Below are 25,224 nucleotides of genomic sequence, written 5' to 3'. Positions count from 1 at the left end.
GGATTTGGGCCGGTGACTAACTATTTTAAACCTCAGTTGTCTCATCTGTAAAATGGGGATGATGATGATATGGTGGTGATGGTGATGGTGATGATGATGGTGATGATGATGATGATGATGATTGTAGCAGCAGTGGCAATAGCAGCAGCAGTAATAGTAATTTATTGAGCAATTTTAGGGGCCAAAATGGACATATATCATTAATTCATTTGATCTTCTAGTAGCCTATGAAAATTATACTATGACCATTCCCATATCATCTGTAAGGAAACTGAAGTACAGGAAGGCTAAATGACGTACCTACGGTGACACTCCTGGTAAGGAGCACAGCTGTGATTCAACCAGTGCATTCATTTGGGCTCCAGAACCCACACTCTTGGAACTCTGCTGTAAGGCGTCTGCTCCCTTAGACCCCTGTTCCTGTGTGAACTCCCCTGAGAAGCTTCTCTGAAGCTCCCGGGCAGACTGAGCTTCTCCATGCTGTGTCCCCCCCACTCTTCCCGCCACTCCCAGGAGCCCATGCACGCCTCCGCTCTAGTCTTTTCCCCATAGTACCTCGGTTGGTGGTAGGTCTGTCTCTCAGAGCCTTTGAGGGCAGAAGCGTGTCCTGTTGTCTCTGTAGTTGGTGCTCAGTGTCTATGGTTGATGAAGATCCTAAGAGTCTTCATGTTCTTTTTAGATCAGCACACTCGTCCCTCCTGTGTACATCAGGCTTCATGTCTGGGCATGTTATTGGACCTATTTCTGAAAATTCTCCATTTTTTTAGTGTTTTCTGCCTTTTATTTCTTTTGTTGGTTTGGCTTCAGACTTCCCAAGAACTTTTTCTTTGAACGTAATTCATTCTGGGGGAAAAAGAATGAACCATGGTCTGGGTTTATCCTAATTGGAGTATGTATGGCTCACCTCTCATAGATGAACGGGTTCACCGAGCCAGCTCTGAATCTGTTTCCCACTGTCGGGTCTCTTAAAATGAAATGAGGTTTCCAAGCTGGTTGTGCAAACATCAGGGGGAAAAAATCTGATAACTTCTTATTTTGTTTCTTAATAAATTTAACAGTAAAAGAAAGCCTTCTGGCATCATGTTATTGAATTCCTAAATCTTCAGCTTCGAAGAACTTCACTTAGATTATTAGCAAACATTTATCGACCCCTTTTTCTGTGCCGGGTTGTCTATATATATTATCCTATTAGGGCTTCCCAATCACACTAGGAGGTAAATCGTATCATTTTATAGAGGGAGAAATGGAGGCTCAGAGGAGCCAAGTCACGAGTCTCACACCACACAGCTGGGAGATGACAAGGTGGGAATCTGAACTCGGCCAGGTCTGTCTGGTGCCTGTTCAAGGGCTGGTCTGCTGTGCCCCAGCTGATTCCCTTCCCATTTCTTAAAACCGAAACTGGTGCCAGGACTCTCCACTTTAAATTCTGTGGATAACTTAGCAAAAAACAAGGTGTAGGCAGGCAGGAGTTAGGAGAATCTGTTCTCCTCTTATAGCCAGAGAGAGACCAGACACAACACAAGCCTGTGTCCAGGGTACCAAGATGCACTCAGTCTCCTTCTCCTTAATCACCATTATCACCATCATCATTGAGGGGAGAATGGATGAGTGCTGATGACTGTCTTATTTGGTTTTCTTGGTTGGTAAATAGCATCCGGTCCAATAATAGAATAGAGACACAGAGAAATGCTGAGAGGAGAGAAAGGATGCCAGGGTGTTATATTTGCCAAGGGGCCGTTCTATGCGTATGGAGAAGCGGGCATGTAAAGAGGCAGAAGTGCACCCTGAATCCCCCATCGGAGACAGACGCCAGATGTGGTTGCCCCAGGAGCCCACCCAGAGGAGCAGTTCTCATATGTTATGTTCTTAGCGACCTAACCAAAAGGTTGTTTGTCTTCAGTTGCACAAGATTTTGGAAAGATGATCCTCAAAACTGTTTGAATCCAGACATTAAGTAAACAAAACTGCACATTTGTGGGCATAGGGTATTGAGCAGGCGCTCACTGTAGGCCAGAGGCTTTAATATATTCTCTTGTTTAATCACCACGATAAACCAATGAAGTAGTTATTTTAACCCCTCTTTGCAAACACAGAAGCTGACTAGGGATCTGGGAAGTTGTTCCTTGTTTGGGTTGCATAAGGGGCTGTGGCAGGTTTGGAGCTCAGCTCCATCAGGGCCATGGTCATGCCCAGCCCACTCCGTCCTACCTACAGCCAGTCAGTCCCAGAGCAGAGAGATCTGACTATGGCTGGGGATGTGGAAGCTCAAAGGCATTGGTTCATCTTCTTTTAGGACTTGCAGACCCCTTTGAGAATATGAACGACTTTCCCTTTAGACAAATGGATAATCTACTCCAAAATAATCCAATTTCAGTGAGATCACGACCCCTTCAAGCCCATCATGGACCATAGCTGATGATCATCAGCTGTCCAGGGAATTTAAAAAAAAAAATTATTCCCTTTAGGTCCAGTCAAAGTCACATTCGAACCTTGGTTCTCCCTGTCTTGGAGCTTAAGTCTTAATCACCAGGCTGTGCCTATCCTTGGCTCCAACAATGAAAATTGATAAGTGGACCAAAACTCAGGCCTGCATCTAACACTAAAATATGATGCTGGTACCTTTTTATTGACCTAGTTGATTTTTATACAAAAAAATAAATAAATAACTCTAGTTTATGTGTATACCCCATCTAGAGTCCTCAAGGAGACCTTCGTACAGACAAGGAAGGAAGGGAGGGAGGGAGGGAGGGAGGGAGGAAGGAAGGAAGGAAGGAAGGAAGGAAGGAAGGAAGGAAGGAAGGAAGGAAGGAAATAATAAAATCCTGGTATATAATCTTTGCATGATGGGTCAATTATAGATTTTTCCAAATCTCAGTAATCTAGCTTTCAAAGCTTCTTTGAATAATTACATTTTTACATTTAAATTTTATAACCCTTTTAAAGAAGGAGGAATAATCACAAGGGAAAATGTTTATTCTTATGATAAAGCATAAAGTAGTCTAAAGCTGGGTTTCTACACATTAACTGATTTTTGCCTCGGTTAACATATGTTGAGCACCTACTATTTGCTCAGCACATGTAAAATGCTTTGGTATACGTTATCACACTTCATCCTTCCGCCCCCAGCAACCCTGTGAAGGAGATAAAGCCATTACTGTCACTTCCATTTCACAGAAGAGGAAACTGAGGTCCACAGAGGCTCCGTGACTTGTCCCAGGTTAAACATAGATGAGAAGTGGCAGAGCCAGGACTGAAGCTCTGGACTCCAGACTCCTAAGTCCCATTTGCTTGTTCCTTAACCAGCGTGCGAGGCAATATTTCAAAAGGTGGTCTGGGATGAGAACTGGCTGCGTGTAATGCAAATACCAAGAAAGCAATCCTGTGACTATAAATAAAGGTCATTTTCTACTATTAATTAGGTAACTTTATCCTCCCCAACATTCCAGGCTCACTCTCGGGTCTCTTTTGCTGTGAAGCCTTTTGACCAGGAAGGTTTGTCACCCAGAATCTTGGGTCTCTTATCACACTGGGTCATAATCATCTGGTGCCATCTGCAGTGAGTCTCCACTGGTAGAAAATCTCTGAATAAGAGTCAGACGTCAGGGGTGTCAATGAGGGATTGGCCCATCATTCTCTCTGTGGCTTGGCCTCAGGCCAAATGTCTTGGCAGGTGAACAAACAGGAGGAAGTAAGGATGACTCAGGATGTCCCTGGATGACAGGACAATGACTCAGTTGTTAAGTAAAAGGGGACAGGCAGGAGGCCAGACGTGGATGATGGGAATTTCTATGAAGTTCTTGTCATCTCTGAAAAGATGAAGGCTGACAAAGTGCAAGGATCACCTCCCGGCCATCTCTGCATCCCATGCAGAACCTAGCACAGCGTTAGGTGGTGTCCAGTAAATGGTAAATTTATATTGTCCAGTTAATGCCATCTTGTGTACTAACACAGTCCACAGTGTTTTTTGAATGGCCCATTGTGCCCCATTAGTGAAATCACTTTTGATGCTGTAGACAGCATTTTTTATCAATCAGGTGTAAGAAAAGAGACGTAAAAAGGAAAAAAATCGAGAGCGCATTGTGCGATAGTACAGGTCATTATTATTTTCCATGAAATTTTTTTCATGGAAAATAAAAAAAAAGTGTGTGGTGATGGTGGTGGTGGTGTGTGTAGTGAATCATGATATAAACTACATTCTTATTCCGAAGCACAGTCAAAAACGTTTGAAAAACAATGGTGAGAGAACAATCTTAGCAAGAAACTTACTTGACCAGTTTCCTGATTATAGAAACATTAAAATTGAATAATCATGTGCATCGTTCATCATTTATTCACTACTCATCTAAAAAACATCTTCTATAGTTCCTTTCCCCATTGTGTCAGTCCGTTAGGAGTAGAGGTGAAACGGTCAGGAATAAGTGACTGGCTCAGTGTGGCTGGAGCCACTAATGACACAGCACAGGCCAGAAGAGGTGCATGCCACCTCAAGCCTGCCCATCTTCAAAGGAGGAACCTTTGTTTCTGAGATTTTATGATTTGAGCAGGGTGAAGAGTGGACTTGAACTACTGATTTTTGTATTCTGTCTGTTTCCCTTCACCCTGCCAGTTGTCTTAAATAATTCAGCACCTGTGTATTGATATTATTTTATTGTTCCCAAATTATTTGTCAATGCTAGTCTTGTCTCTTTGGTTAGTTTACACACTCCTTGAACACATCTGCTTCTTTTGCATTTCTAAAATGCCTATCAGGGTTGGGAATACAACAGGCACTCAATAAGTGCTTTCTACTTACTGACAACTACTTATTGCTCAGGTCCCTGCTAAGACATCCCTTCATTTCTCATTTTCTCCCACCATAGAGCACTTATCATATGGCTTTGTAGTTACATGTGGAGCAGCAGTCTGTCTCCTTTGCTTGGGATGTAAGCCCACTGAGGGCAGGCAGTGTGTATTCTGTCCATCACGCTGTCCTCAGCTCCTAACACAGCACAGTGCCTTCCTTGTTCATTGTATCAGCAGTGATTGGCTCTTGGTAGATGTATCTGTTAGTTATCACCATAGAAATGCTAAGTAACAAACAACTCTTCTATCTCAATGGCATACCAAATTAACATTTGTTTTGAGGGGCAGCTCTAAGCTTCAGGTTGGTACTAGATCCCTTCTGTGTGTCTCTCTCCCTCCTTAGACCAGCAGGCTAGCCAGGGTATGTTTTTCTCATGATGGTGGCAGAAACACAAGGGAGGAAGTTCAACCACACAGGTGCTTTTTGGGCCTTTGGTTCCATTGTGTTCAAAACATACCTTTGGCCAACGTAAGTCAGTGATCAAGCCCAAATTCAAGGAGCTCGGAAGCACAGTCTGCCAATGGAAGTTGGGGCGATGAAGGGAAGGGTGAATATTTCTGAATAACCTACCAGAATAAGCGCTCTGGTCTTGCTAAATGTTCATGGAATAGAAAGAAAAGGAAGAGAATAATTGGATTCCAGGGATTTCCCATGAGTACTCACCAGACAAGTTACAGAAGTCCTTGGGGACTCTTTACCTCCTTACACTGAGCCCTGCAGAGAAAGCCAGAGCCTTGTCTAACACCTAATAGCCCGGCCACCTGGAGTTAAATTTGTTGGGCAAATAAACCAAGCCCTCAGATGTGACTGCCATCAGAGACTTTTCCTCAGGGCACCCGGGGATGGCAGCTGCCTCTGGGAGGGAGAATTGGACAGTGACTACCAGCTCCTGGAGAGGTATCTCTGAATGGATAGAATCCTGCAGGCTAAGGACAGGATTCTGTGTCCTTTGGAGATGTGTGCATACAGCTGAATTTTAACATTTGTTAAAATTAGCAGGTCAGGACTTTGAGGCAACCTTTTCAAATAGCTAGCAATCATTTCTAAAAGGAGTCCAGAGCCTTGAGTGTCACATTGGCTTTGTGGTACCAACTCTGGTGTGGTTTGAGGTTTGTGCGAGGTTTTGCACCCCTCCTTTGTTTAACTGAAAAAAAGAATAATCTTCTTTTCATTCTCTCTCCCCACTGACTGCAGGAGTGCTGTGTCTGCCGGACAGCCTGAATCTTCACAGAGACCCGCAGAGGTCAAACAAGCCGGGAGAGCTGCCCATATTCAGCCAGTCCGAGTTAAGGACCATTGAGCAGTCCTTGCTGGCCACCCGCGTGGGCAGCATCGCAGAACTGAGTAAGTGGATGCTGGTTCTCCAGCCCTCTCTGTGCCCGAGGTGCCACTGCACGCAGGGCAGCGCTTTGTAACCAGCCCCATGATACCTCTTATCGAGCACCTACCGTGTGCACAAAACAGTGCCGATGACCAATGACCGTGGGAAAAGCGAGGGCTCTGGAGTCAGGCGGGCCTGGTAAATTCCCCGGCCCTGCCACTGATGCACGTCAAGTTCCTAAACATTTCTCAGCCTCGGTTTCCTTTCCCATAAAATAGAGAAAAATAATAGTCCCTCACTTAGAGTGTGGTTGTGGTGATTCCACAATCCATAAAGGAGTTTGACATGGTGCCTGGCACACAGTAAATGCTCTATAAATGGTGGCAGTTCGTCTGATTTTCACAAGGGGATCCATTAAAGCATATATCAAATCACATCTCTTGTCTGTTTAGAATCCTCCACTGGCTCCCCATCTGACCCCAAGTCCACAGAATTGCTTCTGGACCGCCCCAGCCCATCTCTCTCAGACATCTTCCACTCTTCCTTGAGGCCTGCTGACCTCCAGCCCCCCTGGCTCCTTGCTGTTCCTAGAACATAGCAAGCATGCCTCAGGACCTTTGCACTTACGTTCCCTCCTCCGGGACCACTCTTATTTCGGATATCCACATGGATTGCTCCTTCATTGCCTTCAAGTCTCACCCAAATGTTCCCTTCTCAATGAGACTTTCCCTGGCCACCATACTGAAAATTATAACCCCCTGAAGACCCTTCCCTTCGTCACTGCTTTGCCATCCCCCAGCAGTTATCCTATGACAGACTCGATATATTTTTTTGTTTTTTTAATAACAGCATATAATTGATATACAGTTCACCTATTGAAAGTATACAATTCGATGATTTTGAGTATATTTACTGAGCTGTGCAGCTGTAACCACAATCAGTTTTAGAACATTTTAATCACCCCACAAGAAACCTGATAATCATTAGCAGTCACTCCCCTTCCCCTAGTCACACCCTATATTTTACTCGTTTATTTTTTTTTTAATTGTCTCTCTCCCTGCTAGAATATAGTCCCGCAGAGAGTAGAGGCGTTTGTTTTGTTCATTAATGCAACCCCAGCACCAAGAACACTTCCTGGCACATAGTAGGCCCTCAGGAAATGTAGGAGACGGGGAGAGAGAGAGAGAGACCATGCGTGCATGTGTGTGTGTGCGTGAGCTGGAGGAAGTCCGGGAGAGGGAAGAGAGAGGGAGGGAGATGGAGAGAAAGGAGAGGAGGGATTGTTAAGAAGTTTGGGGCGCCTCGAGTTTGAGCAATGATTTCTCATGCTCGCGCACCCCTGATTTAGAGCCGTGCCCTCTGAGCCCAACAACCAGAGGAAAGTAAAGCTTTCCTTTCCTTATGTTTACTTATGATCCCGTGGACCGTTAAATGACTTAGCTGTGTGTTAGATCCCCATGCGATTGAAGCGTTGATCTCGGAAATGCTAGGTTGTATTAAAGTCCGAGTTGATGTGAGATTCTAGAAAATTCTGAACTATAGAAGGCTTTAGGATCTAAATAGGGACATGTACCTCTTCCCAAGGGAATTCCCTGTACACCCAAGACAGGCAGGCATCCTTAGTTAGCACATGGCAGTCTGGAAAAGGGACAAAGTAACTGATTCCAGGCTGGGGCGGGGGTTGGGGTGGTCCTTGTGGTCACTAGAGCTACTTTCCTGGCACCTAGATTTAGAAACTGAATTTCCATTCTCATTACACCCCTGAAATCACGAGTTGCCTCCAGTCACCAGCTCTTCCAGTTACCAACCAGTCATTCGATTTTTCTTAAATTTGGGGGTACCATGAACCCCTTTGGCAATCCAGTAAAGCCTGTGGACCCTGCCTCAGAATATTTTTAAATGCATAAAATATGCAAGTTTACAAAAAGAAACCAATTATACTGAAATTTTCGTCTAAACGATGCTTTTTTATTAGCACATTAACAAGATTTAGCAGCAGCTCTGAGGACCCCATTATTTTGAGATGGTGATGTGTGTGAAGGATATTTTGAGATATCTACAACAACTGGAACGGAATAAGGAAATGTCTGCATTTTAACAGCTCCCTGGGGATTCAGATACAGAGGGTCGGAACAGCCCCCTGGGGGAAACATCATTCTAAGAAGAAATGCTGAGATTTGCCCAGGACACCAGAAACACAGAAGCTGGCTACAGCTGTCCCCTGAGGTCTCAAAGTTTGTCCTGGGGTGTCATAAGGACTCCTCCCTGGGCTGGGGCTCTACTTAATTCCAGAGCTGTCTTGAAAGGATTTGCTAAACAAATCTACACTTCACCTAAACAGGCAGACTGCAGGAGCGGCTTGCTGCATAAATTGTTTTTAAGGACAATTTGCTCTGCAAATTAAATGCTGTCATTGTGGTTGAGTGTTGACTTTAGCATATGAATTGTTGGCACACAAATGGGTGGTGCTAATTACTACGGTGTTTTGTACATTCATTAAGTGGGCCTCATAGAACATATGGGAGGAAGCACTTTGATAAGCCACATGGGTGACTGAAGGTAATAAAATTGGCTTTTTTCTGATCTGACTATAATTTAGACAGGCTTGCTCTGTGGTCTGAATCAATACAGCCTTGCTCTCTCTGTGTACATAGAGAGTTGTTCTTCACATTCAAAGGTTACTCTGCCAGTGTGGATTCTAGAAACTGCTGTTTTTGAGCAAAGGCGAAGTAGAGAGAATTTGTTCCCAGATATCCCTGCTCTTCTTGAATCAGGCTCAAGGGCAGAGCCCCTGACCAAGGCCTTATTAATGGCCAATACTAATACAACAGTAACTGACATTATTGAATGAGGGAACTATTTCCAGTGGAACCATTCTCGTCCACATTGACATGGAAATAGACGTGAGAAGAGGACCAACGACTGGTCTAAGATCAGCCACACCCGTGAGCTGAAGGATTGGAGATCCGAGTCCAGGTAACAAGGCAGAGCTTTCACACCTTACCACTAGACGGGACTCCTCCTGGGGGAAGCCCAGCAGATGTTTCCATATGTTTCAAGGGAAACAAATGTCCCCTCTGTAAGATCAGGGAGTTGGTTGTGTCTGTGTTCTTTCCAGCTGAGGACCTGCAGTTTGCTCTATAGGATGCATTGTGGATGGACACTGTCCTCAAAACTAAATCAGAGATGCAAAAATTCACAAAGGTTAGTTACCAAGCATCTCACCAGGCACCTAGATGGGGACCCACCCCTAAAGACTGAGATTTCTCCCTACACTGCCCCACTGCCTCCATCCTCAAAGCATCATATTAAAATGTAGAGAACCGCTTTGATCACTGGTGATGTCCAGAGCCATCTTTGTCCAGCCTGTTATGACTTGCAGTGAAAAAATATCCACTACTTCTGGAGTGCCTACACCGTTTACCAAGTGCTTTAAATACATTAAAAGTATTATTATTCCCATTTCACAGATAAGAAAACTGAGCCTGGGAAGGATAAAGGACCCAAGGCCACACAACTACTAAGTAACAGAGTCATAATTCAAACCTAGTTCTTCCTTTTTCCACGTCGATATGCTGTGACTAATTCAGCTTTGCCTTCTGAGCACCTAACACATCACCATAGCTTGGGAAATACCTGTTGAATGTCAAATGAATAAATGAATGACCCACAGTGAACTAGTCAAAGCTGAAGAAAATGCTACAGGTGAGGGGAACTCTTCATGAAACTCCAATCAAATAGTAAAGACCGTTGAACTGAAAGTTGAACTCAGAGAACTGAAACTGAACCTCTATATCACTAAAATATTTGAATGAGAAGCTAAATCAGGATACCGAAAAGGTCCCCAACTGACACAGGTTGGTGATTCCTTAATAACAAGCCCTAGGAAATTTGCAAGGTGATACACTGACCTTCACAATGGACTTAGAGTCTGGCAGGCAGTCCAGATCGCATTCCCTGAGCCAGTGAGGAGGTCCGGTTGGGGAAATTGGGTCCACCCAGTCTCCCCCACTGAGGCCAGAGGAAAAGTCAGAGGCCCTGGCTTTTCTTGAACCAACTTGACTCTGCATCTGGTCCCATCCAGTCCCATACTGGAGGCCTCTGAGATCTTGTCTCAACTCTTCTGCTCACATCCCAGTCTGTGCCTCCTTGCTCTCAATTAAACCCTCATCAGACAGTCATTAATTACGGTAATTGCTTTCTGTTGTTTAAAGGGAAAGCAGAGGACTCCATTTTAAAAAAATGCCTCTTTTTGTTGTCTGTTCACACTAAACTGTGAACTTATTGCCCCCACTCAGTGGGGCCATTAATTTACAACTGTACATCAAAAGGATTTCTGGGTTGTCTTTCCTCAGAGCCACCAGAAGACAAAACAAACAAAACAAAACAGCCTTTGCCGTTTGGACAAGGGAGTTGCTCTCCTTGTTTGAAATGTAGCTGGGCTCTTTTCCGAGAGTCTGCTCTCCCCAGTCCCAGGGAAGCCGTAGCTGACCATGAATGAAATGAAGAGCAGGGAAACAATGAAGGCACTGTTGAAGCACCGGCTTGGGCAGAAAGAGCTCGCCATTAAAATGTGTGACCCAGGGCAGTCACATCTGGCATGCAGGAGGACAGCTCAGCGGCAGCTGCACCCATAGCCTGGGTCTGGCTGGTTACGGCAGCATTTTCCCTACGGGCTGTACTGGAGAAGATCGTAGGTGATACACAAACGCTCTCAATTTTTAATTGCTATGAATTTTTTATGAGTCCAGGAAAAATATTGGTTTTGCATTTGTGGCACTGATAGGAGGTTTCCTTCTAAAATGAATTTATTTGTGTGAAAGCACGAGCCAATTTCAAGAAAAATATTAAGTAAATAAATTGTACCTGCGGCACACAGATATGAGAAGTCATGATGGGGATTCCCAGATGGCTGACGTTTGGGAAACCGGGTTATACATAGATTCTTAGGGAGGTTCCTAGAGCCCAACTCCAGGGCAGCTAGTTACAAGTAATTAGTTGTTTGGGTTCATGAAGCTGACAGGTGAAGCAGCAGATAACACAAACATAGAGCGGGGTTTAAAATGGAGCCAGTGATTTCCAAATACCTGTGCCGGTTTCATCCCCCATGGTCAGCCCTGCTCAGAGACATCCTTGAGGCCTCTGATCCAGGGACTAGACTGACAAGGATGCTGATAATGTTGATTGGTGGTGATGGTAGTGGCGATGGTGGTGGTAATGACAGTCTTGAGTCCAGACAGCATGTTCCTAACTACTACACTACTCCTTCAGGAACAGTGCAATGAATGACTCATGATCTCTGCCCTTGAGATTCAACAGGGGAAGCAGACATGTAGACAGTCACCCGGGAAACACGACAGAATTAAACAAGTAATGTGTTAGACTGTATTAGCAGGTGTTGCAGGTACACAGAGGAAGGGAAGATTCATTCTTAGTGGGAGTGTTCTGGAGGGCTTCGTGGAAGAAGTGACGTTTGATCACGGATGGCCTTGAAGGCCTTCCGTAGTTGGGAGAATGAAGGAAAGGGCAATCTAAGGTGAGACAACAACAAGAGCCAAAGCAGGGAACCTGGAGGTGAAGGGCAAGCTGAATGATGCTCAGAGGAGATGGTTAGCCTACCAGAGGCCAAGGCTTCCCAGCGTCTTGGGGAATTAGAGACATGGTGCAGGGGCCCAAACATGGACCCTCTTCTCCTTTCCACTCCCTTTTGATTTTCTTGTTTCGAGCTTTTTTTTCTGGGCACTCTCAAAAACAGAAAGGTGAATGTACTCCATCCTGACCCTAGATGGAAGGTACCAGAAAGTAAACACTACCTCGGTAAGCTTATTATTGCGATAATACCAAGGAGCACATGCCATAAATCAAAATTTAGAAAGTACAGAAAAGTTGAAAGGGAATATCACCCACCATCCCATGAGGCAGAGAAATCCATGGTCAACATTTTGATTTTTTTTTGCTGGTATTTACTCAGTGCAGAGTTTTTAATAACATAATCCTAATCACACTGTATGCAATTTCGAATTTCACTTTTTTCTCTACTTACCATTTTAACATAAGGATTTTTCTCATGATATTGCACCTCCATGCAGACATTTTTAATAACTGCATAAGTTTATGATTTTATCATGCGAATGTACCAGAGTTTATTTAACCGTGCTCTTATTTTTAAACATTTGTTTCTTTGTCAAATTTTGGATCCTGTAAATAATGTCCGGTTGAAAATCTTTGTGCATGAAGCTTTTGCTGCATTTTGGATTCTAATATTGGAACAGATTCCCAGAAATGGAATTACTGAATCAAGGGTAAAGAACATTCGTTAACACCTTGGCTGCATAATGCCAAATTGCCTCAAGATGGTCTTGGAGCTGGCCAAGGCTGCATCAGCCTGTCCCGGAAAAAAGGACTAGGTCAAGGTGAGGTGAAGAGCGCAGGCATTAGAGTCCGACCAAATTGGAATCTTGTCTCTGCGTCTCGCTAACCTTGTGACCTTGAGCCTCAGTGTCTTTATCTGTAAGACAGGATTTCTCAAAGATCTTCAGACACATCTTCTCTGCAAGTCTTTACTGCCTAAAGGCTCTGAAATCTTACTTCTGTCCACAGGTGACCTGGTGTCGCGAGCAATGCATCACCTGCAGCCCCTCAATGCCAAGCACCATGGCAACGGCACCCCCCTGCACCACAAGCAGGGGGCGCTCTACTGGGAGCCTGAGGCCCTGTACACTCTCTGCTATTTCATGCACTGCCCGCAAATGGAGTGGGAAAATCCCAACGTAGAGCCTTCCAAAGTCAACCTCCAGGTGGAAAGGTAAGACGTGCCTTCATCTTGGGTAGCCCAAGAGATGATTTGTCCTCTGGCCTATACTGCTGTGTCGTGGGAGGGTGGCTCCTGCCTCCGGGGAAGTGCAAGTTTGGGGAGGGGAGGGGTGCTGGGGTCAGAACTGCCCAGTTCTCAGAAATTCACTGGAGGAGTCCAGGTGGGAACCTGGTACCCTGAGAGGGTATCCGAGACCCAAGTATGGTCTTTGAAATGGGATTACACAAGGCTGGTCCAGTTCAGGATGAAAACGGCCTGGGTCAGAAGAGTAGGTCTGCAAATTCCGGACGAGCGAGGGCCTCTGTAGTGCAGGGTCGCTACCTTGCGGTGGCAGCTTTGGGGGGGATGCCAGCTCCTTCGGTGGGAGGCGTCTGATCTTCCTGTCCTGGCTGCCCTGGGACCTGGGGGCGTAGTGAGGAGATTGGACCATAAGCACCGCCCAGCGCTCAGCCGCTCAGCTGCTCGAGTGGGCCTCTCAGGTGGGCGGGAGACCGGCTTCGTAGGGGAAGCAGAATCCTCACGGAAAAGGAAAAACAGGCGAGAAGGAAGGGCGAGCTTCCTGGGAGATGAAGCTCCCTCTGACCCAGCTCCTGCTGCTCCTTGGCACTGTCCCTCTGCTTCCCTGTGCCTCAGTCTCCCCATCTGTAAACCAGCAGCTGAACTAAGTAGTTTCCAGTTCCCTTTGATCGGAAAAAGCCAGGATTCTCTAAGGATAGTTTCAACCTCTCAGAGGCAGGGTATCTGAAACAACCCTCAGGAGAGGGGGCCGCCTGGAGGCATCTGCTTTTCCTCTGGGAACAGGTCCCCAAAGTCATCACACAGTGTCTCGCAAGTCAAGGCCCCTCCTCCACACAGGCCTGTTTACTCCAACAACTGAAGTAGTGACCCCTGTTTATCAAAGCAGCGGTTAAGGGAACAGGCTCTGTGACCCAGACTTCTGGGTGCAAGTCCTGGCTCTTCTAATTAAAAGCCGGGGAGCTTTGGGAAAGTGCCTTAACCTCTCTGTACCTCAGTTTCTTCATCTGCATTATAGGGCTACTAAGAGTTATTCTTTTGTAGGGCTGTTTGAAGATTAGATGGATTGAATAGTGTTTAGCACATAGTAAGTGCTCAATAAATGCTCACTTCTATTGTAGATATTATCTGCATGTAGCTGAACAACTCTGTTTGGGCTCAAGTAGACTTTTCTCTGTTAAATGGTTCCAAGTTGTTTTGAAATTCTCATTGGATGCTCCATTTCTGCCAGGATGGATTAGGGCTTAACTGGGCTCCTTTACAAAACCACATCTCTTGGCTTTCAGTAAGGAAAGAGGATGGAGCCAGGGCTAGACAGAAGTTGCCTTTTTTTTTTTTTCCAAAGAATCCCAAGTCAGCATAAATACTTCAATTCAATCTGGAGTTAACTTAATCAGAGGATCGTCAGGTCTCCTGCAATCCAGGCCAAAGCAGTGGGTGCCCTGTGCCTCTTCTCATGTGCCAAACATGCCCAAGATGAGAGGGGGCAGAATTTCCATGGTCCCTGGGCAGAAAATAAGGTCAGTCAGATACACCAAGACTTTGCGTTCTACAAGTGTGAATCTTGAGGGTTGAGAGAATAGAAACCCTTAGTCTCTGTGGCATCTAGGTCTTCAGCCCCCTCCCCCACAGCCTGTACAATAGCACGATTTCTCTGATTCACCTCCCTCAGGTTGTTTTCAACTCCCGCCTCTAGGCAGATGACCCCCTCTCCATCTCCAGCCAGACATCACCTCCTCTGAGCACCAGAACCTTTTCGTCCCACTCAGCCTTCTGGTTTCCACTGTCAAGTCTCATGCTCTCAGTCTGGTTCTTCTCAGATTATTTATTCTTTTCTGCCTATCGCTTACCATAATCCGTAATTAGACATGTATTTCTGTGTTTGTTTATTGCCTATAAGCTTCATGAGGGCAGAGGACACACCTGTTCTCATCATCACTACACACCGAATGCCAAGCTTAACATCTGGTGCACAGTGAGAAGGCAACAGGTATTTGTAGAATGAAAGAATGAACGGATCCATTGATCCAGCTACCTATGAACATTTCCATATGGAGTGTTCACAACCACCTCAAAACTGAAGCCATCGTCTTTCTTCCCAAACCAACTGCTCTTCCTTTCTCCCCAGTCTCTAAGAATGGTATCCCCATCATCCCAGTCACCCCAATCAGAAAACTGTGACTTACCCCACACTCCCTCCTGTGGCCAACCGGTCAGTAGGCTTCATTGAGGGTTTCATTGATGCTACATCTGTGACACCTCTCATGTCTCTATTCCTTCCTCCCCAGATTGCTGCTACTGCATGATTTAGGACCTCGTTCCCTCTTACTTCCGTTAATGCATTTGGCTTCTAGATGAGGTGAAGGTTAATATCCTGACCAGCTCCATCCTCCTCACAGCCACCAGACTGAAGTTTCTAAAATATAAACCTCATCATGTGAGGTACTTCCTGCCTCCTGCTCACCTTCCAGATCCTATTTCAGAATTCAGAGTGTAGTTGAAATGGCTGTGAGTCTAGGGAGACCATCTAAGGATTTCAAATTCTCTGGGACAACTTTTAAAGAGACGTGAGCTGCGAGGGAGAGCAGAGTGAAGAGAACATGTCCCGGAATTTGTTAGAGTCAATTATTTCAGTCTTTCCATTTCTTTTTGGTTGAATTTTTAGGTAACGACACGAAACACAAAGCGGAACTTGGTCATTTTTTGAGTTCTGTTCACTTTGAATCTCTGCAAAGAGGTTGGACTTGGGAGTCAGATAGACTTCTGGGTTTTTTTGCTCTAAAATCTGTTATTGTCCATATAGAAGACTTTGTGTGAATTCTTCTAGACAAAAGCTATTTCTTCTTGTGTCTGATGGACGAGGCATTGGTGTTTAGCATCTGAAAACACATGTGGAATGGCTTTAGGAGAGAGAGGGCCTTTTTCAGTCAAGTGTTGATACCAACACTGTACCAAAACCTCGAAACAAGAAATTTCCAGTGAGAGGTAGGACATAAATTGGCAGTTATTGGTCTCCCTTTCTCTGTCTCCTTTTTGCCCCCCGAGATCAAACAACATTTCCTTGACTCTATTTCTATTCTGTCAAAGTCAGGTAGGGCCACGGTGGTTATATGGTTTTCCACTAGACTGTCCAAGCTCTTCAGGAGCAAGGGCTGAATATTATTGGCTTTTGTTCACGCCCAGCAGAAAGCCTGGGAAATATTTGTTGACTGAAGCATGGATTGTTTTGTGCCTGGAACCACTTCTACTTGTCAGAAGAACCTTTCTTGGCTGGAGTGTTTGGAACTAGGCCTACGTGCACCACTTTACTCTTTCATGTGGGCACAGTTTTAGCTCTACTGCATTTGTTTTGGATAGTTTCATTTTTCATGTGGGATTTTGAAGACGCTCAGTACCAGTGTAAAATTTCTGTAATTTAAGTTTTTCCAGAACTTTGGCTACTAGTTTTTAAACTTCTGAAATTATTTAGGTATTTTTTTGTTTAAAAAAATACTCAGATAAATTTTGTAAGATTATGCAATATTTTGTAAGATTAGGCAATATTTGTGTTCCACATAGTAATGATAAATATAAATACCTTAATTTTGCTGGTAGAGGCCACATGAGGTTGCTGTTCTTAAATGGAGTCATCTTAAATCTGCGACAACTGGAAATATCAGCGATACCTAGATGTGTTTATCATGGATGATTTCAGGAATTTGTTACCACAAAGTGAAAAAATAAGATAAATAGAAGTATTTTGTTGTCTGTGGTAGCTGATAATGGCTGAGAGGAACAGTGATCAGCTTTACTCAGAAGACTAGGCAATTAGGTAGTTCTACTCTTCCCCAATCTCCCTGAAAACAAACTAGAATTTATACGTAGGCAGTGGCAACTCTCACTTCTTTCTCAAGCAGAGCTATACAAACAAATGTGGCAGACTGTCTATCAGGGGTCTCTCAACCACAAACACAAGTATACAATCACCAATCAGCTATTCAAGGAAAACTAATGGGAGAAACAAAATAGTCTTAACAACAAATGGAAGAATTTACACTTGAAGAAATAGAGTTAGTAAAACAAACACAGCAGAAAGTGTCTTCCAAGACACTCACTCTGTACTCACTCAACTGATGTGTTGTGACACCCAAACACGTCGGTTCTTAATGCTTTTTCATCTGTGGCATATGTGACAAGTGATAATCAAATTTTATCATACTCCAATGGACATACCCAAGATTATGCAAACTTTCCAGCATTCTAGTTATAACTCTTCCCCATTCTTCCACATGAAGGAATATATCAGAATCCAAGTGAGTGGAGGTGTCTTTGATACAAGCGGCACTACTAGTGGAATACTTAGTTGTAAAAGCTGAACCTACTACAACTGCTTAAAGCAGAAAGAGAACCTCTGGGAGGTCCAGTGTAGGCAGAGGTTACCAAACCCTTCTCCCTTCTGCATGAGAATATGACCTTGGGTTAATTCTCCAGCTCTGTTCTCCTGGAAACCTCTAAAAATTACAGTATCAACTGTGTTACTAAGCAACATTGCTTACAGTCTCATTTACCCTAAATTGGTAAATTAGATCTGGCTTGGTAGTACTATCAATACTGCATAAATATTCAGAACTTTCGGCTTCCTTGAATTCATTGACTTGTAACTGGCAATGTCCTTGCAAGAACCTTGGAACCTATTTTTGTGGAATTGTTATAGGAGATATTGGGGTTCATAAACTGGGAAAGTTTCCACAACCACCCAAGTTTATCTCATCTCCTCGCCCCTGAGTGTCTCCTGGGCAGAGAGTAGTTCTGGGATGTTTGGGTGAATTACCATTAGGACTCTTACTAAAAAAAAAAAAAAAAAATCTGATGATGGTTTACTGGGCCACATGTGACCTGTGGTAGTCCCATGAGTCTAAATGTTTAGTAGAGCTTAGAAAGCTTCTGGTGGGCATTGAAGTCAGAAAATCAGGTCTCAAGGCTACATGAGCTGGAACAGTACCCAAGTCGTACCCCAGGACTGCTCCAGCAGAGACCTCTCAGCCTCCATGGCTGGGCACAGACACTTAACCTTCTCATCACTGATGCTGGGCATTGGACACTCCCAGCAGGGCCTCTGTTACCATTAGCCCTGAAAGCCATATATCTCTGCCACCATCCTTGTCAGCTCTATATTCTACCTATGTCAGACCACTTGCTTGGAGCCCAGGTCACATGCCTGCATCATAGCTGCAAGGGAGTCTGGAAAGGTAAAATTCTACCTTGTCGAACCATGAACTAATAATATAGGAAATTCTCTAAATATTGTAAAGTCATCAGTGGTTCTGGGCAGCTGAAAAAGTTGATCAAATTCCACTACACCCTTCTCCTTTACTTTACTCTTTTCTTTTCTGTTCGCTTGGAGCCCAGGTCACATGCCTGCATCATAGCTGCAAGGGAGTCTGGAAAGGTAAAATTCTACCTTGTCGAACCATGAACTAATAATATAGGAAATTCTCTAAATATTGTAAAGTCATCAGTGGTTCTGGGCAGCTGAAAAAGTTGATCAAATTCCACTACACCCTTCTTCTTTACTTTACTCTTTTCTTTTATGTTCTTTTCTTTTTTTATTCCTTCCTTCCTTCCTTCCTTCCTTCCTCCTTCCATGAATAGCACGCAAGTGAATCATTTGCAGAGTTCATTACTTTTAACCATTATTAGCTACACATCTCACAGCTGATTTGTCTACACAACACAGGTGGGAACCAAAATATTCCCCAACATAAGGCCTCCTTGGGTTAACACCCTGGGAACCTCAAAAGCTGTTCCTGGCATCATAAGCAGGATGCAGAAGCCTTTTCCCAGAGGAAGAATTCTACTTCCTCATCTTTCTTATCGTCTAAGAGCAGTGATCACATCTGACACAACAGTCCCCTAAAATGCCCAGCACAGTGCTAGTAGGTCCTGGAGAAATTCAAATTTGATGAATGGGGACATGCTAGAGTGAGAGGACCAGATATTAGACCTGTTTTATGCATGGCTGTATGTGGGCTTTTGTGGGCTGGCATGGCATCTCAACCACCAAAAAAAAAAAAAAATGTATGTTGAATTATAAATAATTCACTTAAGAAACAAAGTTTTAAAACATGATCCATTTGTACCTTGAGCATTGCTGCAATTTATTTTATCTGGCCAGGGTAAAAACAACTCTAATCCCAACATTTTTCAAACTGTAGGTTACAGCCCATTAATGAGTGATTAAATCTGTATAGTGTGGAGATGGGCAAACTATACCCCACAGGCTAAACCTATATACTGCCTGTTTTTATAAAGTTTTATTGGAACACAGCCACACTCATTTGTTTACATATTGTTTATGGCTGCTTTTTCACTTTTGATTAATTGTGACAAATCAAATGGCCTACAAAACTAAAGATACTGACTGTTTGGCCCTTTCCAGAAAAATTTTGCTGATTCCTGATGTTGTGGGTTGTAACCTGCATTTTTAAAAAATGAACTAGAATGATTTTTTAAAAATCACCAGCGTGGTTTATATGAGGTAAAGTAAATATGTTTTGTGAAATTTTTTTTCAGTTGTAATGACTGGACGTGATTATCCAAGGTCATGCTGGAGTTGCAGAACTAGCTTTTGATATTGTGGAGTCAGGCCCTAGTCTGTGCTTATATTCGCTAGGCTGTTTTGCTATTGATGGGCTATGGTTTTAAAGAAATAACAATGTTTGAAAGCCTCATCCTTAATCCCTAGAATTTTTTAAATAAACTTCATGAATGTTTATAGTATTTAAAACTATTACATTTATTAAAATAAAATGTAGTAAATACCAAAAAAAAATTTAAAAAAGGAGAAAAATTTAATCACCCACAGTCTCTACATCCAGGAATAAGCACTGAGACCATATGGAGCATTTCCCCCCAATCTTAGTTTTCTGTGTATATACAATTTTTTTTGGTTGTTTCACAAAATAAGGACCATATCCGTGATTGGGTCTGTACCATTGAATGGCTTTCAAAAGCGTGATTTTTCAATGGACTGTTCCATCCTTGGACATGGAACTTAAAGTCAAGAGAGATCTGGGAACAGGCATCTCAAACATGCTTTATGTTGAAGATGATAAACCTGAGGCCTTGAGGGACGAGTAGACTCGTCTGGAGTCACAAGTACATTCGCAGTGGATTTGCAAGGCAGTGCCTCAGTGCCTTTGTGCATGCTTTACCCTCATCCTGGAACAGTCTCTCCTCTGCTCCATCATCTGGCTACCTCCAGATCACTTCATCCTTCAAGACTCATTTTAGGCATAATCTCCTCTTCTCTACCACCTCAGGCTGCACTAAGTGTCCAGGGCCTAACTCAGCGCATAGCATATAGTAAGTGCTCAATAAATGCTTATGGAACTGAACAGAGCTGTGTCTGAAACCTACTTATTCTGGCTCTTGGCCCAGAGAGCCATGTTGCCAATGTCACCTCAGACAGCCCTCAACTTGGTACTGGCTCTACCGTTCACATGCTCCAGACCTCCGTTTCCTCAGCTATAAATAAAAAATAATATTCCTACTTCACGGAACTGTTTCTATAACTAGTAAGTGCCATACACAATCACTGACACAGCATAGAGCAGGAATTATTATTTACTCCTTTAATCTAAGTTGACATCTTCTTAGATCTTATAAGAGAGTTCGATCAACACTTAATATGCGGCAGACCCTGCTCTACATACTTTATGTGTATTAGCTAAGTCAGTCCTCACAACACCCCTTAAGGCAGGAGCTAGCTTCACTTCTCCCCATTTTACAGATGAGGAAACTGAGATGCAGTCAGGTTAATTAACTTCATATGTGGGAAGATTGATAAGTATCAAAAAACATCAAATGAATGCTGGGTGGCTATAGAGAAGGGAGCTATACTCTAAGGGAACAGAATACGTGATATGGGGGCAGGAAGGTGAGAGAAGAGAAAGCGAGATCTTGTTCTGAAGAGGTGTTGGATGCAGCAGCGAACCAGACTGGAAGGAAGGTGGAGAGGCTCGCCAAGATGTCAGGACTTTCTCTATAGGCAGTGAGGAGCCAGGAGGGATTCTGAGCAGGGAGACGAGGAGACCAGAACTGTGTCTGACACCTCCCTTGACTGAGGCATTAAGGAGGCCTAAAGGAAGGTAATGGACTTTGATGAGCACCTACTATGTGCCATGTGCTATGCGAGGCACTTTACTTACAGAGTTTAATTTAATCCTTACATCAGACTGGTGAGGTAGAAATGCCTGTATCTACTGATGAGACAATTAAGTCTAATTGCTACTTAGTAGGAAAATGCTATTTGGAAGCTTTTTAGGTTACATTAAGGACCTTCATTGCACATTAATTATATCTCTGTATATTTTTTATTCTGGAGCCAGAATACCTGAGTTCATATCTTGGTTCTAACCTGATTAGCTATGTGACCTTGAGCAAGTTACTTAACCGTTCTGAGCCTCAGCTTTCTTATCTGTAAAATGGGAGATACTATAGAATCTACTTCAGGGGGCTGTTATGAAGCTCTTATATATATATACAGCCTTCATTAGGCTCTTTAGATAATGGCTTTATAGATAATGGCCATTATTATTTCTACTGTCATGTTGCTTATAATATGCATGTATACTACATAGCAGGGCTTCTCAAACTTTAATGTACACTCGAAATCTCTGGGATCTTGTTAAAATGCAGATTTTGTTCTTTAGGTCTGGGGCGGGGCCAGAGGTGCTTCATTTCTAACAAGCTCCCAGGTAACGTGCTGCTGCTACTGGTGCGTGACCACTCTGCGAATAAGAAAATATTACAGTTTTTGTGTGTTTGTCATTCATTTCCCCCATCTACTCCAACCCTCATTTTTAAATGTTTATGGTGATTTTTGTCTCTCTGGTAGAGCTTGGCACATAGTAGGTGCCTAAGAAATATATCCCGGGCTTTGGGGGCTGGCATGAGCTTTGCAGAGACTCTACTTCCTTTACCTCATAAGATGCTAGATCCCTTTGCAATTTCCAAAATGAATGGATTCCAGAGGTCAGTCATGGGCAGCCTGCAGAATGTCCAGGCTTTGGAGCAGCAGCCAAGGGAAGACACTCAGTATCCAAATATAATGATCATCTTTAGCTTAACAAGATAGCCAACAAATCTTACATGGCTCATGGATAGCAAATTAGCAACAAGCATGCAAGGGAAAGGTGAGGAAGGATTTGACAGGTGTCTTCCCTCAAGAGAGGTAGTAGGGCAAATCCTAAACCTCACCGGCTTCAGCGCTGCTAAACACCTCCAGCCTCCAGGGCTTGTCAAACATCTTAGACTCAGTTACCCAGGAGTATTTTCACAGTCAAGGGGGAGAGATTGCTCCTGACTACAGGTGACAAGCTGGGGGACTCAAGTTTAAAAACGGCCCCCTCTGCTAACATCTGGGGTTAGTCTGATCACATGCATGCACTGTACTTGTTCATCTCAATATCCAGGCCTTTTCTGAATTTCTGTTAACTGGCTGTCACAGCAGTCTGGTCTGGTCTAACACCAGTTTCTTTTTATTTTATGGGAAAAGGAAGGGGAACCTTACCTTTATGACACAAAGACTGAGGAACAAACGCGGCATTGTCCAGTATGGTAACCACTAGCCATGGGAGGCTGTTTAAATGAGTTAAAAGTAAATAAAACTCAAGCTTCAGTTCCTCAGTCACTAGCCTCATTTCAGATGCTCAGTAGCTAGCTGTGGCTAGTGGTTCCTGTGTTGGACAGTGCAAAGATGGGACATTTGCGACATCACAGAAACTTCTGTTGGACAGTGCTGAACTAGAGATGCGATGCAGATAGGGTCCCTACTTTGAGAAAAAAAGAGTCCATGACAATTAGCACTTCCAAAGCAGTAAGGGAAGGAGTGAGTGTAAAGAGCAGAGACCAGCTCACCTGCCAAAGCACATTCCACGTTTCTCCGTGTTTTGATCATTTTAGAGCTGAGTTTTTTAGAGCAACCATCTACACCATCACCACTAACTTATACCAAGTATTTACCAAGTACTAGGCTTTCATATAGGTGCGTTAGTCATTGAGTCCTTACAAGAATCTTATGAGCATAGTATTACTACGGCCATCTCTACCTTCTCATGAGGAACTTAACGTTCTTGCCTTAATATGCTTCCCCCACCTCTTCCTTTTTATTTCTAGCATTTTCCCTGGCTCAGGCCTCAATAAATATTGTTCATCCAAATGGAACAACGATAAATCACTTCATCTGATTAAACACCAGCAAAACCTCTGAGGAACAAGTTAACCTCCTGAAATGGATTTCTGTCTGTGTAAACATAGAACCTGCCTCTTAAATCTTCACCTCAGCGCTACTTGGGCTTTTCATCTTTTATTTTATTTTTTAATTTTTAAAATTATTTTATTTATTAGTGGACTTTTTATTCAGTTGTCCATTCTTCATTTAGTGAACATGCATAGAGTATCTGCTCTAAGCATAGTAATAGTAAGAGCTAGTGTTCATCGAATTCTTACATGTGCCAGGCACCATTAGAAGTACTTTACGTGAACTAATTCATTTATCTCTCGTGGTGGCCCCACGAGGTAGGTATTACTAGTCATCCCTATTTTCTACATGGATAAAGTGAGGCAGAGGGGATAAACTACTTGCCCAAAGTCACAGAGCTCAGAAGTGGCCCTGTGCTGGGGAGGCGTGGGACCCAAAGAACCTGTCCTATGCAGCTCAGTTATCATCAAAGGAAAAAAAGAGAGGTCAGAGGGTCAGAAGAGAGCTGTAGATAAACTGCTGAGCGGGGTCAGGGAAAGCAGTGTTGAGTCAGACTTTGAAAGGTGAACAAGATCAAGCATTTTGGGTGGGAGGAGCCACTGGCAAAGGCAGGAAACCTCGAGCTACCTGGGGGAAACCAGGCCAGCTGAGACTAGGGGAGAGGCCAGGCTGACTGTCTGCTGGTTTGCAGAGGTGCAGATGTTAAGCCAATTGTTAAAATGTTGAAATACTTCTCTGTGGGTTGGTAACAAGCCACTGCCCTAAATGCTCCGAACCTATGTCCCTGCCATTCAGCAATTGCACCTTGGCATCTGTCCCCAGAGGGCCCTGTCGGCATCAAGACCATAGGAGTTAGGTGATGCCTGGGCCTCACCAATAGTTAAATATAGTTAGAGTATCGTTGCTGAGTTGAAAGTGTGTGGGAGAAAAATATGTCCTGCAGGAGATGTCGGGCACTGTTCCTTCGACAGTGGGGTTAGGGCAAAGGTCCGGGCAAAGGGAGAAGCATAAACAAAATGCAAATGCCTGCTCATCCTTCAAGACTCAGCTGGATCCTCACATCCACTGTGAAATTTTGCTGCTCCCATCCCCGTTCTCCATGAAGCCCTCTGTGAATAATTCTAACAACTGTTGAGTGCCCACGTGTGGCAGGCCCTATGATGAGTGCTTTTCCAGAATACCCCTTATACTTCACAGTCACCCTCAGAGATCCTGTCATTCTGCCTGTTTTACAGATGAGGACAGTGAGGCTTAGAGAAGTTCAAGGATGTGGCCAAGGTCACACAGCTAAGCTAGTAAGTGGCTGCGCTGGAGACTGAGCCCAAGCGCGTGATTCCAGAGCCTGTCCTCTTGTCTGCCTCCTGTGTGGCCCCAGTCATTGCTGTGGCATCGTTTGCTTCCTTGTCCGTCTCTGCTGCCAGACTTTGAGCTCCTCACAGGCAGGGTCTTTGATCTCTCCCGCTCTGCCTGGCAGCCAGCCAGGGCCTGGCACGGGGTGGGTAGGGGGACATAAAGATCAGTCTGAGTGCATGGCAGCAGGAGAACGGAGCAGAAAAAGATGTAGGGACCAATGAGAAGCCTCCTGCAAGAATCCCAAAGACAGATGACAAGTACATGGCCTGACCGAATGCCATCCTTTATGTCCCCCAGTGAGAGGTGTCACCAGCTGGCCTCCTCGTGTTGCCGAATGGTCCCGAGGAAAGCTACGTGAGCCTTCTTGGACTTTCAGTTCTTTCTCGTTTGCCTGGAACTGGCAGCCCTTTGCACACCCCGTGTCTGGGCCCTTGGGCACTGTACCTGAATGTTCTGAACATATAAGAATTTTTTTTAAAAAGAACTTAGCGAAAATTAGCCCTCGAAGCTGCCCAGTGCCATCTGAGGGCTGGCCCAGCATGGCAAGTGCCAGCGGGAGACGAGTCCTTGGGAACAGAGAGCCTGCGGAGAGAGAGGGCTCTCCACGCTCAGCCCGCTTCCAAACCGTCTGCCCC

General features: G+C 44.2%; 1 protein-coding gene across 1 annotated transcript in view; it reads left to right on the top strand.

Moving 5' to 3' along the window:
* The window catches only part of BTBD11 (BTB domain containing 11), a 262,548-nt gene that overhangs the window by 152,723 nt on the left and 84,601 nt on the right, over positions 1 to 25,224 (top strand). The window contains exons 2-3 of the mRNA XM_006914511.3: positions 6,038 to 6,187; positions 12,765 to 12,969. Of these exons, the coding sequence (XP_006914573.1) occupies positions 6,038 to 6,187; positions 12,765 to 12,969 (355 nt within the window). The remainder of the gene's footprint in view (positions 1 to 6,037; positions 6,188 to 12,764; positions 12,970 to 25,224) is intronic.

This window comes from Pteropus alecto, unplaced genomic scaffold, assembly GCF_000325575.1.
Source record: "Pteropus alecto unplaced genomic scaffold, ASM32557v1 scaffold94, whole genome shotgun sequence".
NCBI classification, from domain to species: domain Eukaryota; kingdom Metazoa; phylum Chordata; class Mammalia; order Chiroptera; family Pteropodidae; genus Pteropus; species Pteropus alecto.
Note: the sequence above shows the minus strand (reverse complement) of the source record. Positions and strands in the feature narration are given on the sequence as shown.